Source organism: Vanellus vanellus (genome assembly GCF_965231255.1).
Source record: "Vanellus vanellus genome assembly, chromosome: Z".
Taxonomy (NCBI): domain Eukaryota; kingdom Metazoa; phylum Chordata; class Aves; order Charadriiformes; family Charadriidae; genus Vanellus; species Vanellus vanellus.
The window spans coordinates 31,612,395-31,638,841 of NC_138908.1; the positions used below are offsets into that span (position 1 = coordinate 31,612,395).

The window sequence follows — 26,447 nt, forward strand, 5'->3', positions numbered from 1 at the left end:
CCTTGTGTTTTTCCTTCTGTTGTCATCTGCACCAACTAGAATAAAATTAGTACATGTAAACTCATCTCTGCTGCCACCCCATGAACACTTTGTTTCACAAGTGCACCTGTAACTGATAGGCACTCGTTCCTCTTTTTGAGGATACTACCACTGAGACCAGTATCTGGCTTCTTTTTGCAAAGCTTTCAGCTTGGACCTCTGTCGGATAACTTTTAAGTACGCTAAACATATTTCAAAAAAAAAAAAAAGCAGTATCCTTTTTTTGTACAGAATGGATATACTAACAATGGCACAAGAATATTGGGAAAATAAACGCTCATTTTTGCACCAGATGGGCAGGCAAACAGTGCTCGGAGCAAGCCTCCGAACTTCCTTTCTCAATTCTGGCCTCCCAGCCTTCCAGTCACACAGTCGTGTCCAGCTTTCACAATTCATTCATTCTGCATCTGGGAACACCTCTGCCCATTAAAGTTTTCAGCCTCATCACTACATGGGATTATTTGTGGGGATATTCCTTAGCTGAGCCATCCTTTTACATTTTCTGCTCAGTTTCTTTAAACATTATCCTCTTGTTGGGGGTTACTTGTGAAGTTGGACCAAACGGGTAGAGTATACTCGTTAAAAAAAAAAATAAATCAGAATTTCCTAAGCCCATTGATAATAAAAACTACCCAAAATTCCTACTACAAATGGGAAAGCTCAATGTTGGCCACTAGGAGTAACTTGTCACAGAAAGTATGTGTGATACAGAATGTCTTTTTAACAGGATGGCTGTTGGCATAGCAGGTTTTTTCCCCTTCAAGAAAAGGAATTAGAATAAAAAAGCTGGAAAAATGTCTTCAGCTTCTCTGTGATCAACTAAAATCTTACTTGCACAAACAAACAAAATGTCTTTAACCAACTCTTGCAGCTGGTGTCACATACACATAATAAAGATATTTCAGAGGCTTCTACACTCACCAGCAGGTGCTAGTTCTCATTTCTTTAAACAACTTCGTTAAGTCAAATTTGGTGGCCTTCTACAATTCCGTTATAGCATTGGTGGATAAGGGATGAGCAACTGACATCATCTACCTGGACACGTGCTAAGCATATGACACTGTCCCACATGACATCCATGCCACTAAATTGGAGAGACATGGATTTGACAGATTGACCACTTGGTGGAGAAGAAACTGGACGGATGGTGACACTCAAAGAGTTAAGGAAAACGGCTCAATGTCCAAGTGGAGACAAGTGATGAGTGGCCCATCTCAGGGGTCAGTACTAGGACTGCTACTATTTAACATCTTCGTCGGCCACATGAATGTCGGGATTGAGTGCATCCTCAGCAAGCTGTGTGGTGTGGTTGATACACTGGAGGGGAGGGATGCCATCCAGAGAGACCTGGACAGGCTGGAGAGGTGGGCCCATGCCAACTTCATGAAGTTTAAGGCGGCCAAGTGTGAGGTCCTGCATCTGGGTCAGGGCAACCCCAAGCACAAATACAGGCTGGGCAGAGAATGGATTGAGAGCAGCCCTGCCGAGAAGGACCTGGGGGTGTTGGTTGATGAGAAGCTCAACATGAGCTGCAACGTGCACTTGCAGCCCAGAAAGCCAACTGTATCCTGGGCTGCATCAAAAGAAGCGTGGCCAGAAGATCAAGGGAGGTGATTCTGTCGCTCTACTCCGCTCTGGTGAGACCCCACCTGGAGTACTGCATCTTGCTCTGGGGCCACCAACATAAGAACGACATGGACCTGTTGGAGCGGGTCCAGAGGAGGGCCACAAAGAAGATCAGAGGGCTGGAGCACCTCTCCTATGAAGACAGGCTGAGAGAGTTGGGGTTGTTCAGCCTGGAGAACAGAAGGCTCCAGGGAGGTTCTCGTAGCAGTCCTCCAGTACTTAAAGGGGGCTTACAGGAAAGAGAGAAAGGGACTCTTTATCAGGGAGTGTAGTAATAGGACAAGGGGTAATGTTTTAAATTTGAAGGAGGGTAGATTTAGATTAGATATTAGGAAGAAATTCTTTACTGTGAGGGTGGTGAGACACTGCAAGAAGTTGCCCAGAGAAGTTGTGGATGCTCCATTCCTGGATGTGTTCAGGGCCAGGCTGGATGGGGCTTTGAGTAACATGGTCTAGTGGAAGGTGTCCCTGTCCACGGCACTGGGGGTGGAACTAGATGATCTTTAAGGTCCCTTCCAACCCAAACAATTCTATGACTCTATGAAGTCTTTAAACTATTTTCAGCCTCAGAATGAAAATCAAATATTCTTCCTATATATAAAATCCTTGTGCTGATCCATCTCTCATTGGCCTATATAGATCTTAAGTTCAACTTGACTTTATCACAGCTCTGCTAAATACTACTTTCTGTAACAACAGCTAAAATCCTGCCATTTTGCAATGCACAAATGACTTCAAGTGTCCCTACCTAAACATGTACAAAGCAGGGCATTTTAAACACCTAGCATGAAAGGGACTGCACAAAAGCAGCAAGTGTTGCTGCTTAGAGTAGCAGGCAATAGCACAGCTATTGAGCCATCGCCAACATTTTAAAGGCTCTGCCGCAGTTTAAAGATCATGTAGAGCTGCTTCAATTTAATGCAACTGGAAGAATTTGACTGCATCTATCTGAAATATTCTGTAAAAAATAGGAGCATAATGGACAAATATATATTTTGGCATGCATGCAGGCACGTAAATGTTTTTAATCTTTGTCAGAGTCATGAAATAGCAATTAGGAGTGCTGAGAAGCACTGGTGCAATCATCTCTCACACTCCAGCCCCATTGAACAGAAATGACCCCATGTGGCAGTGAATGAAATTACAGTATTATTGCAAAGGTGTGCCGCAAAAACAATCAGTGCCACCAACATCATAGCAGAACATGCAGTTATTACTACATTTTGCCTTACCTATAGATGCAGACCACGTTTCACAGCCCAGCCTTCTGCTCCCTGCCAGTTATGGTGCTTTTACATTTGACTGCAGCAAGGCAGGAGCTACAATAGAAGTGGGTCAGGCCAAATTATATTCTTTTTACAATGTTATTTATCAAGAAGTATTTCCTTGCCAAGGCATGTACCAAAACATCATGAGAGCACTGAACAAGCCCACTGCCATTGAAAAATTGTTTTCAGTAGCGCTTGCTACAAAAGATACAGTAAACAAAACAACTATAACAGCAACTCCAAATGCAGAAATAAAACACAGCAATTAATATAGCTGTTCTCCCTTCCTTCTGGACATATTCCCAGGACCATTTTCAGCAATCCTCGATATTCTCCATCTTCAAATGTGGAAGCTTTCCTGATCTTTTGTTTGCGACACTCATATTTGAGCAGACTTACTATTCAAAAAGCAGCAGAAAAGGCTTCTGCAGCTGTATCTAGTGATGGCTAGCAGTTGATGTCTTTACACGTCCAAATGTGTTCTTATATCTGCTTCTCTAAGCTGATTTTAATATAAATTTAACACAGGATGTCAGTGTCCTACCTGTTGAGCTTCCTCTCCTATTATTGCCCATAACACAACCCAGCAGATGGTAAAAAGCTGAATGTTACCTTAATTTGCTCCAGAATTCATCCATGCCAACTGCAACTCAGACCTTGAAAAAGGCCTTCACTCAGACAGGAAGCAATTTCAAATTTTTTAGCTTTCCAGAGCATACTGCAGACAATTTTCTTTTCCTCCAATTTTCTTCTTCCCTCTTAGGGAAGAAGCTGAGCTCCTGGCTTTCATGTAGGAATGTTATTTTTTTATACATAAACAAGCAATGCTTAGTAAAGGGAGGGAACTAATTGAAAGTTATCAAGTTGAGCTATTTTAATTCTTGGGTTAGCAGTCAAAACTACATCAAAAGACCTTCATTGAGCCAGAGGTTTTGAATGGAGAAATTCATTTCACTTTACCACGTCACATCCCAGCACCCAACCACGAGGAGAAAGTACACAGACAGAAGAGCGGGCAGTTGCTTTCATTCTGGCATAAAGCAAGCTAATTCCTACCAGAGAACAGAAACCTAAAAATCCTCTAAGGCAGTCCAGGGCAGCCCTGGAGTATGCCACATTAGCAAACTTGTAAGATAGCTAGAATGCTGTCCTAATGTCACCACAATCAACCAGGTGCTGCAAAATAAGAAGCTGCCTTCTGCCTCCACTCTTTATCACGTCTGAAAACCAGTGAAGGCCAGGGCAAGGAAAGGCAGAAAGAAAACGGAAATTCCTCTTCAGTTTTAATTTTAACTCATGCCAGGGCACACAAACCTACTGCTGATTTCATGTCCTCTTCCTTTACATCATGGAGGATGCTATAAGCAGGGGATAAAAGGGCAGTATTCAACATATTATACACTGCAAACTGAAACTACAATAAAAACAAAGATGCCTTTACTGAACAATGACACACATAAGCCCCTGTATCATCCTTTTAGCTTATGATACAAAGAAGTGCTCCCAACAAGAGACCTCAAGACCACAAGAGTCAAGTTCTGTTTGCTTTGTTTTCAGAAAAGACAGGCATTGAAGTATGTGCCAAATTTGTAACTTGACCATGTAAATGCAATTTCAATAAACAGATGTTCGTCAGCTATATTAAAAAATAAAGCTTTAAAATAGATACAGTCCTCTAAGTAAAACATTTATTCAACTAATTTACAGAGCAAGCCAATTAAGGCAAAATATATTACTTGGAAATAGGCTTTCACTGGGTACAAATATGAGCTGGCTTAACAGTATATTGTATACAAAAATGTCCTTTGAAAGCACCTAAGAAGGGTAAAGGCAGAGCAATATAAGCTGAAAAACTGCTTCTTTAAGGCAAACAAAAAGTATTCGTTTATTCTCTGTTTCTTAAAAAAAGTGTTATTACCAAAATATTTTCTTCACAATTATTTCCATATTTCTAAATATTTAAGATTGTGTAAGCATGGATAGAGGACATTTATAGCCACGAAAAAAATCAGACACCACTGAAGACTTATATAAGAAACAGTGAGCTCATGACATCAAGAAGGCATTAAAGACTTAAAAATGTTTAGAAAACCCAGGATAGTAAAGCAAGGGATACATATATCACCATTTTCCACATCAAAATGCTGACAACCATAACTTGATAGAACAAATTACATAACTCCATATAAAATATGAAGTTTGGAAGCACTGGCGTAAATTATGTTGTTGGAACTGCTGAGATAATTTCATGCGTATGTAGTACCTGATCTAAAACCCACTGAAGCAACCTAAATTTGTACAGTATTTTAATTGGACACGAATTTCATTACTGTTACATAAAAAAAAAAGATGCGGCATGAAAAATTAGATTTCAAAATTATTTAGCAATGACTTCACCTAATGGGGAATGGATTTGTGCTCTTCTTCAGCAGCTCACTGTTGTGATGTAAAAACTACTCAGCATCACTCCTGAGAACTTATATATAGACCCCAAACCTATGAGGTGTTAAGTACCACCCAAGCACAGGTGCCAAGAAAACCTCTACTACAGAAGGTAGTCTCTCTGGATTGAAATGCATTTATAACATACATGTTATGCTGTCAGCGTGTTTATATTACTAATATAACAGAAATAACAAAACAATGATCCCCTTTCTTTAAAAAAAGTACACTAACTAAAGTATCTCAGCAAATGCCTAGTAAGGTGTCAAATAACAGCACATTCCACTTACAAACTGTAATGCTATTTGTCCCATTTATAAATATATGTTTGTTCGATTTCCTGTTTTGCGAATCATATTGGAAATCACATAGTAGTTAAAAATTGCAATTGCTTATTTCCACCGCTGGAAAATAATTTTCACTTTTTAAAAAGTAAAATATATTTTACAGCTAGATTACAAATCTGTGTTGTATTCGCTGAGAATCAGAATACATAGCTTTCACTTCAATTCTAGAATCAAAACCAGTATTCCTTAGTGTCATGGATCTGCCTTCATTCAAACGGTCCTGGGTGGTAAGTGCTGTTTGTACATTCCTGCTAGAGCCTTCGCTGCACTGTAGATCATCTGTCGACGGGACATGCCAGTGAATACCATGTGCCAATCAGTCCTGTTGACATTCAGCATACTCTTCTCAAGCACTTCGCCCACAGTCACCAACAGGCCTGACCATCTCAGATTGTAGTCCTGAGGAGTGAGACTCTTAGCCTGTGTAAAATTTTGAGAAGTGATTATTGGAAGAGTTTGAAATGAGTAAATTTTTTTCTATCTTCTCCATACCAACTTTAATAAGTAATCATTCTTATATCAATAGCGCTACGCAGCAAATTGAAGGGTATCAGAATCCACATTTCAGACTGCCCCATAATTTGCTTAGCCAATTATACTTCTTGGATTTGTATGTATCATGATCCAAATGACATCTGAACTGTATAAAATTAAAATACAATGCTTAAGAGAGTAAAGACATTGTCCCTGCCTATGGCAGGGGGGTTGGAACTCAATGATGTTCAAGGTCCCTTCCAACCTAAACCACTTTATGATTCTATGACATTATGCCATTACCAGGAAGTAGTTTTCTCTTTTAAAGTAGCTAACAGATGGAATCAATAATGACACATATTTATACCATGACTCTTACCCTCCAAAGGTTCTAAAAATGGTTAAGATGTCCCTCTGAAGCAGGCAAGTAGCCAAATACAAGAAGAAAGCTGAGCCTGGCAGAAACGGAGGACTGAAATATTTGCATGAGATCACAGCGGGATTACATACTGTAATTCCCTGAAGTTGGAAGCAGAAGGGAAACAGGGGGAAGTATCACCGCATTTATCTGGTCTGATGCTCATCCTAGTCAACCACCTCTGGCCACTGTTGCATACAATAAAGGGCAGCAGACTTCTGCCTCAGTAAGCCTGTTCTTAGTATCACTCAGTTCTTCATAGCGTTGCACACCAGGCCGAATTCTTCATACAGATTTTATTTTAATATTCAAGTTAGTCTTTTTCCAGTGCATGTACAGCAGATCAAAGTTCATTATTGTGTTCCAGCCTTCCTAAAACTACTGTCTTGTGACAACAACAGCATATATAGAATCACAGAATCACAGAATTTTCAGAGTTGGAAGGGACCTCTAGAGATCATCTAGTCCAACTCCCCTGCTAAAGCAGGATTGCCTAGAGCACATTACTCAGGACTGCATCCAGGCGGGTCTTGAAAATCTCCAGAGAAGGGGACTCCACAAGTTTGTTAGAATATGCAGGCTGCTCCAATATCAAAATAACTTGTTATTATCATGGGTACATAAAAGGCAGATTTCTTAAGCAACGGAACAGGAAATTTTCCTTATTAGTCAGAACATATTGGCAATAAGAAGTAAATAAGAGTGCATCTAGCTGCAAGTAGGGACTGATTATGATATTTCTGTTATGATCCACAATTGCACATAACTTCATAAATTAATTATTTGGTATTTTTACTGCTGAAAATCAGTAAACTTCAAATAAAATAAATAAAATACACCACCTTGCAGTAGTTTCCCATCATGGTTGCAATTTCTGGCTCAGCAAAAAACAAGGTGACACCTAGTCTCTTAACAGAAAGAGGTTCTCAAAACAAGTCCTGAAATCCACCTTTTTACCTCCACAAATCAAGCAATATTAGAGTTATGAACAGCCACAAGTCTCATATTATGTGCTCAGAAAGCTCTATGCCATTGGTAAAGACATTAACAAAAGAGTATCTATTCTATATAGACAGTTTTACCACTATTTCCATTACACAGAACAATAAAACACATAGCTAGCAAGAATTTCAAGGAACATTTAATCTTGCCTCCATTTAATCTTTTATACTGTGAATAACAAATAACATCCTGTCTAACACATATTTCTTCTCTCTTCTTAGTCTGAAATACAAGTATACAATTGCTGTTTTTTCCTATTGTAATCTACATTTAACTTAAAGATATTAGACTAGATTTATATAAATGTATGTTTCTTGCACACCCCTGTGAGAAACCCACTCTAATTCTAGAAGAGACATAATGGGACCAAAGGTAACAACTGGTGTACACACACAATCAAGAGCCCAATAATTCACAACACCATTATGTGTTAAGTTAATCAAAATATATAGTAGCAAGACTAGGAAAAATTTAACTCTGAAGGTATGAAACAAAGCTATGCTTTGCTGTTGATGTACATGCAAGAACAATTTCATTTAAATGTGAAAGTAGAACTTGATCTAATTCAAGTTTAAAGGCTTACAGTTCCACTGAATCTGTACTATACACTAAGCTATACACTAAATAGGCTGCATAAAAATTAAAACAAGAACATTTTCTGCTATTAGAAGGTAAACACTACTTTTCAAAGTTACAAACTATGTTTACCTAAGAGAAAAAAAATACTAAAAGAGTTAAGCTATTAACTCTAGTTTTTAAATAACAAAATAGAGAATATATGGGAAACAAAAATTAAAGATACCTATTGTTCTTTATGTTTAAAAAAATTGTTTAGCTCATACCAATGCTCCATAGAGAATGTGACAATTACTTAAGTAGTAACTTCACAGTGCTGTGCCTATTTTCATAGCAACACAAAATAGTTGGGGTTGGAAAGGACTTTTAAAGATCATCTAGTCATGCTCAATTAATACTTTTCTCCTGTAGCTTCACATCTTTCTTTACTCTTTTTGAAAAGCACTCTGGAAAACTACAGAGCAATATTTATCCTTTTACCACTCATCAGCTTTTCAAAGTTATAAGTACTCTGAAAAATAAGAACTAAAACCAATCCCACAACTGTTCACTCTATTGGAATTTGTACTACAAAAAAAAAAAAGCCCCAAACCCATTAAACAGTTACTTTTTGTTTTTGCAAAACAACCCCCTGAGGATCAAACCCCAAACAGTTTTGTTTTGAAATTCTTTACAGAAACATTTTATTTTAAAAGAACTTTCAGACCACAGTTTATTAATGCATAACTCATATCTGCTGTCAGGCAACATGCACTGGTTGGATTTTGGAGTAATTCCCAGTGTGTGCCCAAAGAAATGTAAACAATCTCATTAAAAACTTCTTTTGGTGATATTTAAGACCTGCACAGTACTGCATTATTTACAATGGGAAAAACCATGATATTTCCAAGATTTAAATATTTTCATGTCAGAATAGCACAGTCAGAAGAGGAAATGAGTCTTGCCTTTTAGGTGAGAGTCTGTATGTTCATGGTAGAATCAAGCCCAAGCACAGATCTGAAGGAGGGGTATCCTCCTTCAAAAAAAAAAGGAGGATCCAGGTAACTATAGACCTGTCAGTCTAACCTCAATACCAGGGAAGGTCACGGAGCAGGTCATCTTGAGTGCCATCAAAACCCACATAATGGGCAACCAGAGGATCAGGCCTAGTCAGCATGGGTTTATGGAAGGCAGGTCCTGCCAGACAAACCCGATCTCCTTCTATGACAAGATTACGAGAATATTGGACGAGGGAAAGGCTGTTGATATTGTATATCTGGACTTTCGAAAAGCATTTGATACTGTCCCCCATACAATTCTCGTGGAAAAACTGGCTTCGCACAGCCTGAATGAGCATACGATCCACTGGATCAAGCACTGGCTGACTGGAAGGTCCCAAAGAGTGGTGCTCAATGGACTCAAATCCAGCTGGCGGCCGGTCACAAGTGGTGTGCCTTAGGGCTCAGTGTTGGGACCATTTCTGTTCAACATCTTTATTGATGTTCTTGATAAGGACATAGGGTGTATCATCAGCAAGTTTGCAGATGACACCAAGTTAAGCAGGAGTGTTGATTCCCAGGAGGATAGGGAAGCTCTACAGAGAGACTTACATAGATTGGATCATTGGGCCAACATCAATGGTATGAGTTTCAACAAGGGCAAGTGCCAGGTTCTGCACTAGGGCCACAATAACCCCATGCAGCGCTACAGGCTTGGGGAGGTGTGGCTGGAAAGCTGCCTGGCAGAACGAGACCTGGGGGTTCTAATTGGCAAGCGGCTGAATATGAGCTGGCAGTGTGCCCAGGTGGCCAAGAAAGCCAACGGCATCCTGGCCTGTTTTAGAAATAGCGTGGCCAGCAGAAGTAGGGAGGTGATTGTGCCCCTGTAGTCAGCACTGGTGAGGCCACACCTCGAGTATTGTGTCCAGTTTGGGGCACCTCAATACAAGAGAGATATCGAGGTGCAGGAGCGAGTGCAAAGGAGGGCAACGAAACTGGTGAAGGACCTAGCAAACAAATCATATGAAGAGCGGTTGAAGGAGCTGGGACTGTTTAGTTTGAGGAGGAGGAGGCTGAGGGGAGACCTCAACACTCTCTACAACTATTTGAAAGGACACTGTAGAGAGGTTGGTGCTGGTCTTTTCTCACAGGTAATTAACGACAGAACAAGAGGGAATGGCTTCAAGCTCCAACAGGGTAGATTTAGACTGAACATTAGGAAAGAATTTTTCACAGAAAGAGTGGTCGGGCATTGGAATAGACTGCCCAGGGAGGTGGTTGAGTCACTATCCCTGGATGTGTTTAAGAGACGTTTAGATGTGGTGTTGGGGGATATGGTGTAGGGGAGAACTTTGTAGAGTAGAGTAGATGGTTGGACTCAATGATCCCAAGCGTCTCTTCCAACCTAGACAATTCTATGATTCTTTATTTTTTTATTAGAAATGAGTTTTCAGAATACTAATCAGTACAGTATGCTGTTTGTTGCTGGTAACTAACAACATAAATGCCAAGGCTTTATGAGCTTTATTAAAAATTGAGTGGTAAGATCTCAATTTATAAACTTGTGCCTAAATGAAGTGTAAGCTACTTCACTGGATTGCTAACATATACATGTGTACACAGTGACACTTCAATATTACACAGTTTTGTTGGCATTAGATGAAACTCCAATACATTTGTGAAGTAAGTTAAGGAAAGAAAACCAAGCCTTGGATGGATAAAAGTGCTTACTGCACTTCCTTGGTGCAGTTGCTTAGTGAATTACTTAAGCTGCAAAGATCTCCTTCTGCATCTGAGGAAGAATGAGTATTTTTATTTTACCTATGTAAAGATTCATGAGGGTTAATTCTGAGTCATTGAACCAGACTGATGACAATATTTCAGTGATTAAAGTTTATTTTCTTTCTGAGGGAGTACTTATTTGTGGTTAATTTCTTGGTTAATACTTCCCCTTGGTTAATTTCTTCTTGGAACATTTCTTCTTCATTAATAGAAAAGTAAAACTAGTGCTTCCAAGTGCCATGTATTGCAGAATCAGACTCTTGATCAAGAATTGCTTTGCCACAAACGCATAAAGGTTTTTAGGTAACACAAAAACATGATTCAAAAATAATTTATGAAATAAGGATAAAAACTAAAACATTCAAGTGGAGCAACTGCCAGTAAGAACTGACATCGTAAATGAAATTAAAACTTAAGTCTTGTGTTTCAACTGTTAATCCAACGTTGGTAAGAAAACTGAAAACTCACCTGCTGAACATATTGTAAAGGCACTGGTGTTGCTTGGGTAAAAGCTTCCAGATGAATTCCATGAATTGGGTCCTCAATAATCAAACATCCAATGTCAAACCACCTGCAATGACATGCAAGTTACTTTACTTCTGAGTACTGAGTATCAATCAATTGAAAAACAACATGATAGCAGTTCAATTATGACCATTTTATAAACTCTACTATAAATGTAGTAATAATGTAACGTTTCATCAGTGTTCTAGTATCTTTCAAATTAACTTTGCATATATCAATTTATATATACATAAAATTATAGTGTAGTGCATGTGTATGTATGTAAAATACATAATATACATAAAAATATATAAAATACAATGAAACTTACAGATCAAAAAAAAACAAAGAAAGATGGTGGGGTAGGCATGTGCACGGATATGGTTTTTTGGCCTTATTTATTATGCTGCAGTTCTCATTCAACCTTTGAAAGAATGTTTCTCATTATGATAAGCTTCCCTAACAATCAAAAAGAATAATCTATTTGTCATTCATGTTCTATATTCAGAAGATTTTTTGGTATGTCTAATCCTATAACGATCATTTAAATGATTTATTCAGAGAAACACTTCTGCACCTTTCAGAAAAGATGGTGTCTGCTGTAGCAGACACCGTAAAGACCACTGAAGTAGTTCCCAAAATGGTTTCCTATCTAGCTTGCAAAAACATAAAATCATTTCTCCCTACCAATAAACTAACAACACTGACATGATCCAAATAAAACCAAGGGCAATGTGTCATCACTACTTCACTGTATTCAATTCTTTTAACAGTTTTACAGTTGAGTTGCCACAGGAGAAACATACTTCAGCAGTATACTTCAGGGAGAGCACAAACACAAAATCAAGGCCAAGAATCATAAAAGATTTAAAAAGAAAAACACTAATGTAGTTTTTGTTTCACATATATTATATACGTGTCTACATATAAATTGTATGTTATTCTTTAAAGCATAGGAAGCAAAGATGTTGTTATAAACAGAAATACAAGGCTCCAATTTAAAAAAAAAAATGGCTGGGCCACATAAACTTCATGTTAAGAGTTTAGTGGAGCAAGACAGGAAGAAGTACTTCACTCGCATTATCTTCATAGCGGGGAAACAGAGCACTGGAATGCCTTGTGACAGAGGACAACGCCATATGCAACTACAAAAGACTGTTGAGAAAGCTTCATCGTTAAAGATAATTTGCTCCCAATTAATGAAGGAGTTAAGAGTCTAAAGATTAAAATACACATAATAGAGTTTGCAACCTTTTCTGCAAATAGTATCCAAGACTTGGAACTGGAAGGGGAAGTCATTTCCTTCAGCTGCTTGACAGACAACTGAGAAGTTTAGCTGTGAGTAGTGACTGATCTGTTAGGTGTTAAGTGCAGAGGTCTTAGTATTGGTGAGTGGTTCCTTAGAAACTCCTCTCCTTTGGACATGTGTAATAGTATGGTAAACAATATCAGCAAAACACTAACTGTGTGCCCCATATTAGAACTGTAACACCACAACTTTATAATAATAACTAATTGATTACTAGCGCCATGATCTATCATTTCATTGCAGAAAAAAACAAGGGCTGAAAATAGTTCAAATGTTTTTTTATAACACCATGCAAGGAAACTTCCAATGTTGCCTACCGAATAAAAATTAAAGCATGCATTAAGTTACTCTTTGTTTCTACTGTACCTAATGTCATAGAGCAAGATGTTCTTGGGGCCTGTAAGGTGTGGACAGAAGAGCTAGCATTCCTTTCAATAACACTGCAGTTCTGGGTGAGATCTTCCATGTTGAGTACTTTCAGTTTTAGGAATGAGTAAATTCAAAGGACAAGAACAGCAATTACTTTGAAAAAGAGATATTGTCATACTTACTGCTTTGTGGAAATTCGATAAAACATCTGAATCAGACTAGATGGAAATACATACTAAATAAAAATTAAAACACTTCCTAATTCTGTTTACTTTAGAAAATTCACCATCCAGCTTCTAAGGATACTAAATTTATCTTTAAAAATGGAGCAAGAGCACAGTACGTGTCAAAAAAATAAATCAAAGCCCATCACATGAGCAAAAATGCAATCAGAAAAAAACTATTTAAGTTTGCATTAAGAAAAATGTGACACTGTTCTTAATGCTTGGGAAATTAATTATAAAACTACTTCAAGAACTGTCTGTGAAAAAGCATGTTACAAAATCAAGTTGTAATGTATTTGAAAACACTATTTTATTGTCTGTGCAGTGCAAAATAAAAGTAGTAAGTACATTCTTCGTGAAAGGAAAATGGGTAATATATTATCTGATAAAATCATATTACTACAAATGCCAGAACATCTCCCAGCATACTTTCTGAAATTAATACAATTTCAGAGAAAGAGGAGAGTGTACACACAGGAGTAAGCAAACTACTAGCCAAATTCCAACTTTTATAACTCCTTAATGTTGTCAGTTCAGTATAACTTCATTGTGTTCTTAAATTGTGAATCTTGAAAAACCTGACAAGGATTTTGTGTACTAATCTCAAGATGTGTGGACAAAAAGCTGAACATCATCATCAAAATCAAGTCTGACAAAGCAATACTGAAGACAGAATCTCTCCTTTCTTCTGCTCAGAGTGATGCTGCCAGCACGTCTCTATAGGCCCCTTTGAGTAAACAAAGAATAATCTCCTTTTTTTTTTCCCTCCCCTCCCAGGAATATATTTAAAGTTCTCACTTGTCAGGAAGCAATTCTTCAATGAAGTTTTCTACTGATACAGCAGGCTGTTTTTCATGTATTACTCCTGTCCGACGCAAGCTGTCTATCCTTTCTTGGGCTCCCTAAGTGGTAACATAAGCTGTTAAGACAACATTCTCTTTGAATCACAACATGTTACGATGCTACAGATGAATGCAAAAAGAACTCTAGAACATATTTTTCAAGTTAAACAGAAAATATGACAGATTTTGAAAAATTACTTTTATTTCAATGTTAGAAAAACAAAAACCAAAACTCATGAAAAGCCATAATGGAATCCTAAATAGTAACAAAAACTATGATAAAACTAAGTATTTTTAGTTTGTTATTTTTTCATGTAAAAGACCTAGGTTAGCATGCAGAGAATTCCTAATCTGTAACTGTGCCAAGTTGCACTATTAGTTAAAGCATCAGCATATATTTCTGTTACTGACACTGACGTCATTGCAGCTTAAGATTTGTCAGGTTTAGATCCTTTAAGAGCTTTAGATCAACTTTGTATGACCAAGGGAGAGAATCTCTTTCTTGTTGTACCTATCCAACTAAGATGTAGGAATCATTCCCTCCAAACCTTTTATCACTCTGAAGTTTTAATGCTATTACTACCACACTGCAGTAGCTAAAAAGGCAAAGGACCATATACAGATAGATATATATATATATATATACATATATTACCCTCCTTTACCTTAATACAAAATTCTATGGGCCAAGACATTGCTATGACGATAGGCTTTACTCAGCTGTGAGCATTGCCACAGCAGTTAGGAGAAAATACTTCCTATTTTTAACGAGTAAATGATTTGCCTACATTTAAGAAGCAGAATACTAAATAGTTGTTTTCAGAGTTTTTAATTATTGGCCAATGAGACACACCCGACAAACACAAACATTTTTAAAATCTGGTGAAACGACCTTTGCTAACCCTTCCTCTGGGCCAGCACAGCTGTTTGCAAAACTGCACAGTAAATTCTTACTTTTTAACCATAACATAGATCTGCTTGGGAGGATCCCTGGCGAGTGTTGATCAAACTATCTTTGATCTACACAATTAGCAGGGAGGCAACTCAGTCTCAAAGAGTCTCCCTTAATTTCTAACATTCCCAACATGGTGTGCTAACAATAGACTAAGAAGAAATGCCTGATATACAATAATATCACAATGTATGCCAGATGCAATGTCAATCAATGACAGTATAAGAAAACTGACATAAATATTTTCAATTTGCTGTGAATGTCTTTGCAAAAAAAACCCAAACCTATTTCAACATGCAGCTTTAAACTGATCTAATGATCCAGATGACTATAAAAAAAAAAAACAGAAAAACAAGAGATGCTTACCTATCGCACAAATTGACCTTCCCTTTATGGAAAATCAGATTCTTTTGGGTGAATGTTTCCACACTCCCTTTTTGCATTGGAGGCACTTTAGTGCAGTTATAGATCAACTTACTTTTAAACCTGCAGCGTAGCCCACAGGTTGGGGTGCGATGTTAGACTGTGCAGCCTCTCCAGTAACAACAGCCATTCCAAAGACTTCTTGAAAGGCATCTCTAATTGCTGCGACTTTTACCTCTTTATTAGAAGTAACCACTATGTCCAGTTCTCCCCCCGTTTCTGTAAAATACATATATATATATGTATGCATATATTCTTCACCATTCCCATTATAAGGTACTTCAAATGCACTCTTTATCTTAAGAGTATGTTTCAGTTGGTCTTCTCCTTCCTGTGCACTGTACAAAAGTTCTTTCATGAAGCAGAAGTAACTTAGGAAGTAAAAGTTAGATGAATAGCTAAGTGATTCATGGATGAAAGACAGAAAACAGGAACTGATGGTTGCTCAGTACCTGAAAAAAAGCACACCGCTCATTTGAGATGGCAATTCATGGATTTAGGAGAATAACTCAGACATGCATTTCTAAGGATGTTTTGGTGTTCTCGGCAGTGGTAACAAATGTTGGGGTGACACACAAACTCTTCCTTGTGAAAGGGACTGAGAACACAGATGCAGTTCATAAAATCCAGTGAACAGCTGTCAAATTACATAAGCTTTGAAAGAAAGGCTCACATTAGTTTCTAGTTGTCCTTGGACTGTGAATTTTAGTGTCATTTTATTGCCTGCCTGCATGTCTACACCTTTATCTTTTTAGATATTAAATATCTATGGAACCAAAAAGCTCTAAGCATTTCTGAATTATTTCCATGTGGCAGTATCTCCATAAGGAAGGATGAGTTTTCACTGAGATTTTTTTAGAATAAAACAAAACAGTTCATGAATTAAAAGAAATCTAAAACTGCCACAAAAGACTGATGAGCTCAATTATACCTCACATTGGTCTTTATCACAGTTGGATAATTTTTATTGTCAAACTTAATTTATGCAAAAACATCTCATAAAACTCATGTCTGCTGTTACAAGCTTTCTTAAGAACAGCTTAAACTGTTTTCAAACATGGAATATGACATCAGAGAAAGCTGCATAAGTAAATTGCTTCAGTAAGCGTAAAGGATAAATTAATGGACAACACGTCCATATGCAAGCACTAAAAGTAATAGGTATGGACATGCCTCTTGTCATCCTTATTTCAATGACTGTGGATGATGAAGGAGTACAAGGAGAAAGGACTACAGAAGTCACAAGATCTACTGTCATTTAACATGTGCCATATCCTGTTGCTTCTGCTGAAGACAGAATATTGAGCTAGATGAACCACTGGACTGGAGCATCTCTTCTATGAGGAAACTGACAGAGCTGGGAATGTTCAACCTGGAGAAGAAAGCCTCAGGGGGATCTTACTGATGTGTACAAACATCTGAAGGGAGGCAGCAAAGAGGATGGAGCTAGATTCTATCCAGTTGTGCCCAGTGACAGGACCAGAGGCAACAGGCACAAACTGAAACACAGGAGGTTGCTTATGAACATACGGAAAAACTTTTTTACTGTGAGGGTGTCTGAGCACAGGCACAGGTTGCCCAGAGAGGTGGTGGAGCCTCCATCCTTGGAGATACTCAAAAGCTGCCTTGATACAGTCCTGGGCAACAGGCCCTAAGGGACCATGCTAAAAGAGGGAGTTAGACAAGGTGACCCTCCTTCCAACCCACACGACTTTGTGATTCTGTCATACAGCAGGGCATTTCTTATGACAACAGTAGCAAATTAGTGAATGACTAGTCTTTAAACCTGTCACTTCCCAGGCCCACTGACTGTACAAAAACATGTTAAACTACCTTTTAAAAGAAAAAAGAACAGAGCCCAGTGGTTTTGCTCCCGAACATTAACACTCCACCTAATTACACATGCTGACAAAGTCCACATTATTTATCCTGATGTAAGAAAAATTCCTCCATTGATAATGATAAGCCCGAAGCTTACATTTTAAAGAAAAGAACAATTTATTCTTTGGCTCTTACTACTTAGCAGACCTCAGTTACAGGAAACATCTTCTGCTTATAAAGAATCACAAGAGATATGCCAGAACAGTAGTAAAACATTCTATTTGGTTTTCAGATTATTTTTTAACTTTTTATTTATCAATTGCTTTACTGAATGGAATTGGGTGTACACATAACTGAACTTTGGGCAATAACAGTGGGTAACAACAGGACTAAAAAATTATTGAGTGTCTCTTTTCATTGATTTATTTTTGATAGAAATCAAAGTTAACATAAATAAACAAGTCCTAAAATTGACTGCAAGATTTTGCTGAAGTTAGCCTTGTTTGAGTGCTCAGGGATAGAAAAACTATTAAAGAGTTTTTAATGCAACTAAAAACTAGCCCATAATGTACCTAGTAAATTACTGCACAGTTACTGTTACTTACATAGTAACAGTAATTGTGCCTCATGTTTGTATATTGCATCAGCAAAATACAGATTATGTTCTTTTGTATTAAGGATCATCATATATCAAAAGCATATCTTTGTTCATCACAGATACTACAGAAGGAAAACAAAGATACTGCATGCATTAAAAGAAACAATTTGTGACAAGATGTGTCACAGACTATGGTAAAATGGAAATATCAAAACCTAAAATATATGAATTAAATATAGCCTGGCAAATGTAAAGACAGAACTGTCATATTAAGTTAACCTGTGACACCTGAACATGAAATTTCATTGTACTTTGTGTATTATAAACTGAAACGACAGTTACACACGCAATTTAAGATTTCCTGTCATCTTTTTGTTACAAAAGCATTAATGTTTATGCTTATATGGTGACCTGGTCCTCTGCAGATAGAAATTTTCTGTTCCAGGTGCCTGCCTCAGATGACATCTTCACCATGTGCCAATGAAAACAGTTTAGTTCTTCTCAAGAAAGAGATTACAGAAATACTATTTGCTCACACGAAAAAATAGTGTCAGCCACCTCAGTCAGAAGCTTTGGTAATTTCAGGCTGTGGTGTGAGGAATCTGACATTTGTTTGAAATTGCAGCAGTGGAGAGAGAGCAGAGAGAAGTGTGGCCATCTGTTGTTGAGGACATGGCTTTTGCTGATCCCAGAAAACATTTCTAGAAGGAAGTAAATACTAAGATTACAAATCTCTACCCTATTTCCACAACCTGCAACTACAAAAAAACCTGCCAAGATATTAATGGCCAAGATGTATACAGATGCTTTGCCTTCCAACATGACTTCAGAGAACTTTTGAGATAACCACTGAATTTGCTTACTCTGAGTCTTGCAAACAAAGCATTTTATTAGAATTACTTCTTCCTCTATGTAACGTTCTGTCCAATGATTACTGTGTCAAACTGTCCAAACTATCATTGTACACTGACAGATCCTATTTTAAAAAGGGATGGTCACAACTGCAATAGAAACCTTAAATACAGTTCACCAAATTGTGCATAATCAACATGTACTGTAGTTTTGCATTGCATCTTGCTGCTCCTCTCAAATCCTTTCTCAGTTGTTGTCCTGCCCTTCTCACTGATTTCATATCTATCTCCTCACTAGTCAGCTGCTGGAATACGCTCCCTTAAGTGTAAGACATTTAATTACTACTCAATAATTAGGTCATCTTCCCCTTTTATTCCACATATCGCTCACTGGATTAGTACAACAGTGCAGCAATGTGGTTAGCAGGATCACAGAATAGGTCCAGCTGAAAAATAGCTTAGAAAAACAAAATGCAAAAACATTTTAATAGTTTCTTCTCAGCCTGACAAAGCACAGTACTGGCACAACGAAGAAGGAGGACTGCTTACCAGACTGCTGAAAGAAAAAAACAAATAAACAAAAAAACCCCACCAGAAACCAAAACCAAACCACCACCCTGGACAAATTACGTCTTTTGGTTCCCCATTTTAATGAAGTAGAAACCTCCCATCAGTTATATATGACATGCAATGTACTGGTGAATAACACAATGCTGCTTCTTCCTATTAATTTTCAAGCTGTAATTGAAATGCTATGCTCTTCCTTCCAGGCTCAACGCTCAGCAGTACTTCAGACTTCATCATATCATTTTAGAATTTTAATGTTCCTACTAACTGATTCAGGAACTGCTTCAAGTTTGCCAAATTTCCTAAAAAAAGTATAAACACTATTAGGCTAGAAAAGTGGAACACCTGAAAGTCAGAGGAAAGCCTTAAAAGCTATGTTAATAACTCTGTCCTATGCCTCTCTGAGTATTAATCTCGTTTTAACTTTAATGTGATAGCTTACACAGTAGTATTTAAGCATGTGATCCAACAGAACACATACAGTGTATTTTAAACTCAAATCCATAAGGCTCAAATAGAGACACAGTGGGAGAAAACAGTATGCAACTTAGGGATTATTGACAAGGTCTCTTCATTGTTTTTATTTCTTTATAACTTCTTAATCATGCACAGTCTGAACTAAATTCACTGTGCCACTATCTGAACTACAGAGTAATACAAAAGTCAAATGAACCTCACGACAGACATAAAAAGTCAGCCTTCAGAGTGAGAGTTTCACTGGACAATACCCTTGAGAAATCAGTACAGTACTGTGAGTTTGAATTAACACACTATATACACAAACTTCAAGTGTAAAAGTAGTATGCTATTATATTAACCTGTCTAAAGTTTACATGTATTACTTGATGGTTTGTCACAAATACTTACTGATATATGGAACCATACCAGGATCCAGCGTTGTGATCATGGTCTCCACTGAATGTTTGGTTTTATCAAGAACAGACTTCACCATGGGATTTTCAGCTACACCCTAAATTTAAGCAAGTAGATTTCCATATTATCTTGTGGTTTTTTTCGCACGAAACTCAAAATGTTACAGTTAAAAAAAAAAATACCGTGGTTTAGGCTGGGCTGGTCACTAAACAAACAACAGATGCTCTCTTTTAGCATCTCTTCCTTCCCAGAAGACACAGGAGAGAGAATAAGGGAGAGAATTATGGGTTGAAAAGGACCTAAAACTACTTTAATTAAATATGAAACTAAAACTATTAACAATAAAAAGATAGTAGTATCAGTAAGAAAATAATGAAATATATACAATATATACAAAACTAGACTTTAGCTCCCAGGGTGACGATCATGTTACCAGTAGGCACTGGGAAAGTCCCCAACTGGACTCAGCAACAGATGGGAACTGGATTCAAGAACTGGATTCAGGAATACACAGATGAGGATCAAAGGCAGACAAACAGAGAGTCTTTTGAAAATTCAGGTCCAGGCTGTCTTCATTGCTCAAACAGTCAAATACGCAAGCTGTTAGGTGCAATGACTCCAATAGTATCTTGGAACTGCTATGAGACTGCTCAGCTATCTTTGACAGATCAAAGGAACTGAAACAGTCTCATTCGATTCTAGACCATTAATTTTCATTAATTTTCATTGTCATGGTCTTGGATATTATCTAGCTTGAAGAAAACCTGGAAGAAAGGTGTATGATTTCTTAAGAATACCAGAGGAAAAAGGGTAGTTCAAACTACTTCAAGAACAGAAGCTGCTACAACTACTGTGTAAGGTCTTCAACAGGAATCCAGGATGCATTTCTCTAATAATTACCAGTTAGTCTCCCAGATTCTGGCTGACCTTTAAAAAAAACCAATCTGATGTGTGCTTACACACATCAAGAACCTAATGGCTTCAGTATAATTAATGATTCCTCATTCTTCCCACCTGGAAATTCTTGAAAAGAGGTCACTGAACACACAGAGCACATGGAACGCTTAATACTTCAACCAAAATCTAGATTTTATTATTGAAGTCAATGATACAGACCTTCTTCATAAATAGAAACAGGACACCTTTGGATCCTACTCGTATAAAGGCAACAGTAATGTGGGCGAGACTAGCTTTTCAACTAATTTGCAATTGCAAGCTCTAGTACTTTCAAAGGAGTCACAGAATCATGTTCTAGGAAAAATGTTCTCTTTTGGACGTTACCATCTATTGCAAATATTAAGAGGACTATGATGACCAAGAGAAAGACATTATTATTTAAAGGAAGAAGATGTTTTATGATCATGAGAAGACTTCTCTCCTTGAAAAGGGCAGCATGACAACTCTGCCTTCATGGCACCGATGGAGGATTAATCTCACTCTTTAAGGCTGTCAAGATGTCTATTCCTGGAGTTAAGGGAGACCTCAGTCTGCCATGACACACACAACTTTTTCTCACAGCTTTTTAAGTACATAAGGGTTTGAAAGTCCCTCCAAAACTCTGCAATCCCATTGGAATATCAATCTCGTTGATTCTTCCTTCACATTTTATATGTGACAGTACAGAAAATGGTGTTACTCTTGAAGATGGTTCAGCGTTCATGCACGGCCCTTAGATCTTTTTGCCAGAAACTTCATAATGCTACTTACATGTAGCATTTGCCAGAGCTCCAAAAAGGTTATAGGCTAATGAAATTCTACTCCCTGATGTTGCTGCTTATTTTCCCTGTATTATTAGATCACACCACAAGGAGTATCTGTTCTGTACTATATACTCAATGCCTTCCAGTAGAGCAGAACAATCCTACAAACTACCCTAGACACTTCTTAGGTAAACTGTTCTTTGGTGGAAGAAATATCTATTTGTCTCTCCTTGAGGACACTTGTTTGTTATAGAACAGGCAGGACTTTTATCCCACAGAAATCAAACTCAGTTCATTAGGAAATTATAAAGAAACGGGATAAGCAAACAATTCTGTTAAGGTAAAACAGACTATCTTTTTCTGCATCTAGTCGCTGTGAAGTAAAAATTAGCTTTCAGGTCTTAAGGAGGTTCTAAAGCTTCACCTGATTTAAGAACATGTGACAGAACCTGTTAAGTATGCATATCTTCCTGTCACAAGAACTAAAATTAATGTAGAACACCTGCATTTGTGTAGTCCTCCCTCTTCTATACAGAAGAAGAGTAAAAACATAGCTTCAGCAAACACCACTATTAAAAACAGCCACCTTGCACGTGAGACCAGAGAAAAGACAGCATTTATAGCAACGTGCATTTAAAAAATAAGATATGTCTTATGATAGTCAGTAAAAAATGTAATTCCTTGTGCAGAGTAACAGACAAAACCCCATACCTTTATAAACCCCCACAGTCCTCCAGCAGGTGCTCCACCTTGGGCAGTAGATACTCTGGGGTCTTCACGCTCCTCAGGAAAAGTGATTGCAGAACCAGTTTCAGGAGCCAAAGATGATGAGAAAGTTGCTTGTTGAGTAATAGGATCTGCCAGAACACCTAGTAAGAAGGAAGAATAAAACAAAAGTGTTCATTTATTTTACTGCATTTAATTTGTTACACTGTAGCAGCATGCAATTGTTTAACAGGAAAATGAGCAGGAAGAGTAGAATAATACTGGTCTGATTCACCTCACTTCTTGAAGGCCCCAGAACAATTCTGTTCGTTAAAGGTTAGCAGATAGAACTACTGTAAAGGAGTTCAACAATATCTCCTAATACAACTGAGACTGCCTGTACATTATGTATAAAATTAAGCAATGATTTTTTTCTTAGCAGGTTAGTTTAACAGTGGTGCTTTTTATTGTATTCAAATTTTAATAATAAGCCCTCACTGGAGGAATGGGTGTTACACTCTGAACAAAGAGATAGCAATATTCTCATACATAATAAAAGACAGAGAAGTAGGAAATTTTCTAACCCTGAGTGCTGGAAATTAGTAGCAATAGAAAAAGGAGCGACCAAATGAATAGCTTTATATATTTTAAAGGAAAACAAAAGAAAGTCAACCAGTAGAAAATTTAAGCATGAGCCTTTGTCCCATTACTCAAGGCTATTTTAACAGATTTTCCAACACTAGCCTTAATCAAGAGTTGTTTTTATTTTACTCTGCACAATTGATAGGTCTTTTTAGACATTCAACTAATACAGACTATTTAAAAGAGATACCAACAATAACAGTAAAAGCCTGGCTGAATTGCAGTTGAAGAGCCAAGTTTCCATTCCACTACCAGAAAATGACATCAGTTCAGCAACTACAGCAAGTGTTTGCATGGAAGGTATGTATTTTTAGCTGTCCTAATGCAATTTAGTGGCTGAAAACAAGAAAATAGAAGCTGGTGTCAGATGATGGTCAACTTGCTACAGATAGCTTTTCAGAACAAAAACCTGAAAATTATGAGATCACAGCCTGAGGTACCACATCACTTTGTGGAAATATAATTGCTGAAGTTGACCTTCTGATCTAAACAAAAGATATGTATATATGTTCAGCAGGCCTTTCCTGTGCAAGTTAACAAAAAATGAAGCTCTCAAACAAAGATTTTTCTGTGAGCCTGAATGCTAGCAGAACTCTACTAAAGAAGCTACTCTCCCTTCTTCTGAGTGCAGCTACATTATATTAAGTGTACCCAGAATAATAAAGAAGCTGAACGTGGAGGACTGTAGCAGACTGGTGGAAAAAGCCACTCAGGAGATCCCTCATCCTGTCTCAAAACACAAAAGCATATAAACAAAAAGTTACCTGTGACTGGAGGCGCAGAAAATGATGGCATCAGTGGGCTCTGTGGTGCTCGACCAGCATGACCTCTGGTAATATCATAGGTTGAAGACATGGAAAATCCTGAAATGGGGGGACCCATGGGAGGTGCAGGAAGACCAGGGCCAGCAGTAGAGCTTAACGGAGGAGGTGTAGAGAACTGGGACATGGAGGTACTAAAAGCTGGAGGGGCAACAGGAGGTGGGGCAGGAGTTAGAGGTGGTGCAATAGTAGAAACTGTTGCAGAAGGCACAACTGGAAGAGAAGCTGAAGTCATAGGAGGAGGAAGTGGAGACACTCCAGCTGGCAAGGATGGTGAGTACGCGGGAGAAGATGACATACTTGGTGTAGCAAGGGAACTGGACAAAGCTAGGAAAAAAGAGAAAAAATAAATTTTAGAAATGGTGAGCCTTGATCCCTGAGATTCAGTTACATAATTGTTCAGGTATTTTACAAGTAAGTTTTGACCTGGTCTGCCTTTCTCCCTTCAAAGCGAATTTTGTTTGAGTTCTGCTTGAGTTTGCATACACCACCAATTGTGCTCAATTTTTGCCACATCTTTTTCTTGCATAACCCTATTTGTCATAAGCTTAAAAAGATGAGTCAACATTTGACTACTGAATTATAAGCAGCTGAAGTCTGCCTCAGAATTTTCTAGCTAGTACAGTTCTTTCTGAGTGACTGCTTAATCAACCAGCATAATGACGATGCAGGAAGTGCCCTTATTTAAGAGTAAAATGTACAGTCATATCTGGCAGGGTGAGAGTTACTCTTATGACATGGGTTGAGCACCAGACAGCCCTCCCCTCTGGCAGCCAGCCTCCTAATCACTCTGCTTTAAGAGTTTCAGTCTGGCCCTCAGCTGATCTTGGATAAACCAGTTTTGCTCTCTAAACCAAGTTAAGCCAGAAAATAAGGTCAGAAAAACAGAAGTGATCATTTTTCATAGCAGTAAACTGTTGGGTCAGCTCAAGCATCTCACTGTCCTCAGTCTAAACATCAATGACAATCAAATGATATGTCAAGTTGCACTAATGCAGCAGTCTCCAAACTTTATCACACACACCTATTGGTAAAAGATTTTTGAGCTTGCACCCTCCCAACATATGTAAATTTATTTATTTATGAATTATTTATATGTATCACTGTAGTAGTATATTGTGTATATTACAATATATACACAATATATATTTAAAAAGAATGACATAAAGATAAATAAAAATATTTTTATTAACAGTACAAATTTTATTAATATAGTCAATATGTTATAATACATATTATTATAACATATAATATAATATGTTAATAATGATTAACATACTATATAATACAATTAGCAATAATAATTTTTTTGTGTGAGCAATGTGATTGAAGAAGCCTCATTATCTTTTAAATCTTTGTTTAATACCTCATGATAAAGCAATTTAAAGGTCTGGTTCTATGTTCATATTATTTTGATATTTGGCTTTAACGGTTGTCATAGCTGGAAAAGATACTTCACAAAGATCCACAGACCCAAACGGAGGAAGTGCAGTGTTGGCTTTGCTTACTAAACCATGCTATTCGTTCACTCCCACCCACCAATTACGCCAAGGGTTTTCCTGAAATTCAGCTAGTAAATTTGCATCTTCCCTGATGCCAATCAACTGTTATTGCAAATTAATCAGAAGGTGTTGCACTTCAGCATTTTTCACAAATAGGTTCCAAACCCACTGAAATTCTTCTGTTGGAAGATTTTTACACAGGTCAGGAAATTCTTTTTGCAAGTTTATGTGTAGAGATGACAGCTTTTATATGTGACGCTTGCACTGGTTTTGGCAGCAGGACTGTGTAACAACATAAAGATTTCCAAATACCAATTTTCAAAATGCTCTCTCAAAAGCATGACTTTCTCACAGAAAGTAGTTACTGTATCACTCCTTCTTAAAACGCCACCTTTACCTTGAAGGGAGAAATTATGGGTGGGTTATTTTGGGTTTTGTTTGTTTTTTTTTTTCTTAAATATCTACTAGCACATTTCTGATAGCCACTTGTCATCACAGAAAACGTAAGCAAATCTCTGAGACTTGTCTCTTAGTAAAAGAAAAAAGTTTGTGTAATCTTTAAGCTCAACAACTCTTTTAAACACCTTGCCACACGACAACCAGCAAACCTCTGTGTGATTCAAAAAAAATTCATGGTTACTCCCTACCTCACTACAAAGTATTGTTAAAAATCTACTATTTAAAGTTCTTTTTTATAAAATTAACCACATTGATTACACCCCATAGCACTTTGTACAATTCTGGCTCCAGTTTCTGTGCTGCAGTAGCTTGCTTACAAATGAGGCAGTGAATA

General features: G+C 37.6%; 1 protein-coding gene across 2 annotated transcripts in view; it reads right to left on the bottom strand.

The window, feature by feature from the left end:
• Positions 1-4,607: 4,607 nt before the first annotated feature.
• PRRC1 (proline rich coiled-coil 1) overlaps positions 4,608-26,447 on the bottom strand; it is a 31,367-nt gene continuing 9,527 nt past the window's right edge. For both annotated transcript variants that reach the window (XM_082497683.1, XM_082497682.1), the window contains exons 3-9: positions 24,096-24,479; positions 22,696-22,853; positions 20,279-20,381; positions 15,630-15,793; positions 14,156-14,259; positions 11,420-11,522; positions 4,608-6,142 (exon numbers count right to left, since the gene is read on the bottom strand). In XM_082497683.1, the coding sequence (XP_082353809.1) occupies positions 5,933-6,142; positions 11,420-11,522; positions 14,156-14,259; positions 15,630-15,793; positions 20,279-20,381; positions 22,696-22,853; positions 24,096-24,479 (1,226 nt within the window). In that variant the 3' untranslated portion in view covers positions 4,608-5,932. The remainder of the gene's footprint in view (positions 6,143-11,419; positions 11,523-14,155; positions 14,260-15,629; positions 15,794-20,278; positions 20,382-22,695; positions 22,854-24,095; positions 24,480-26,447) is intronic.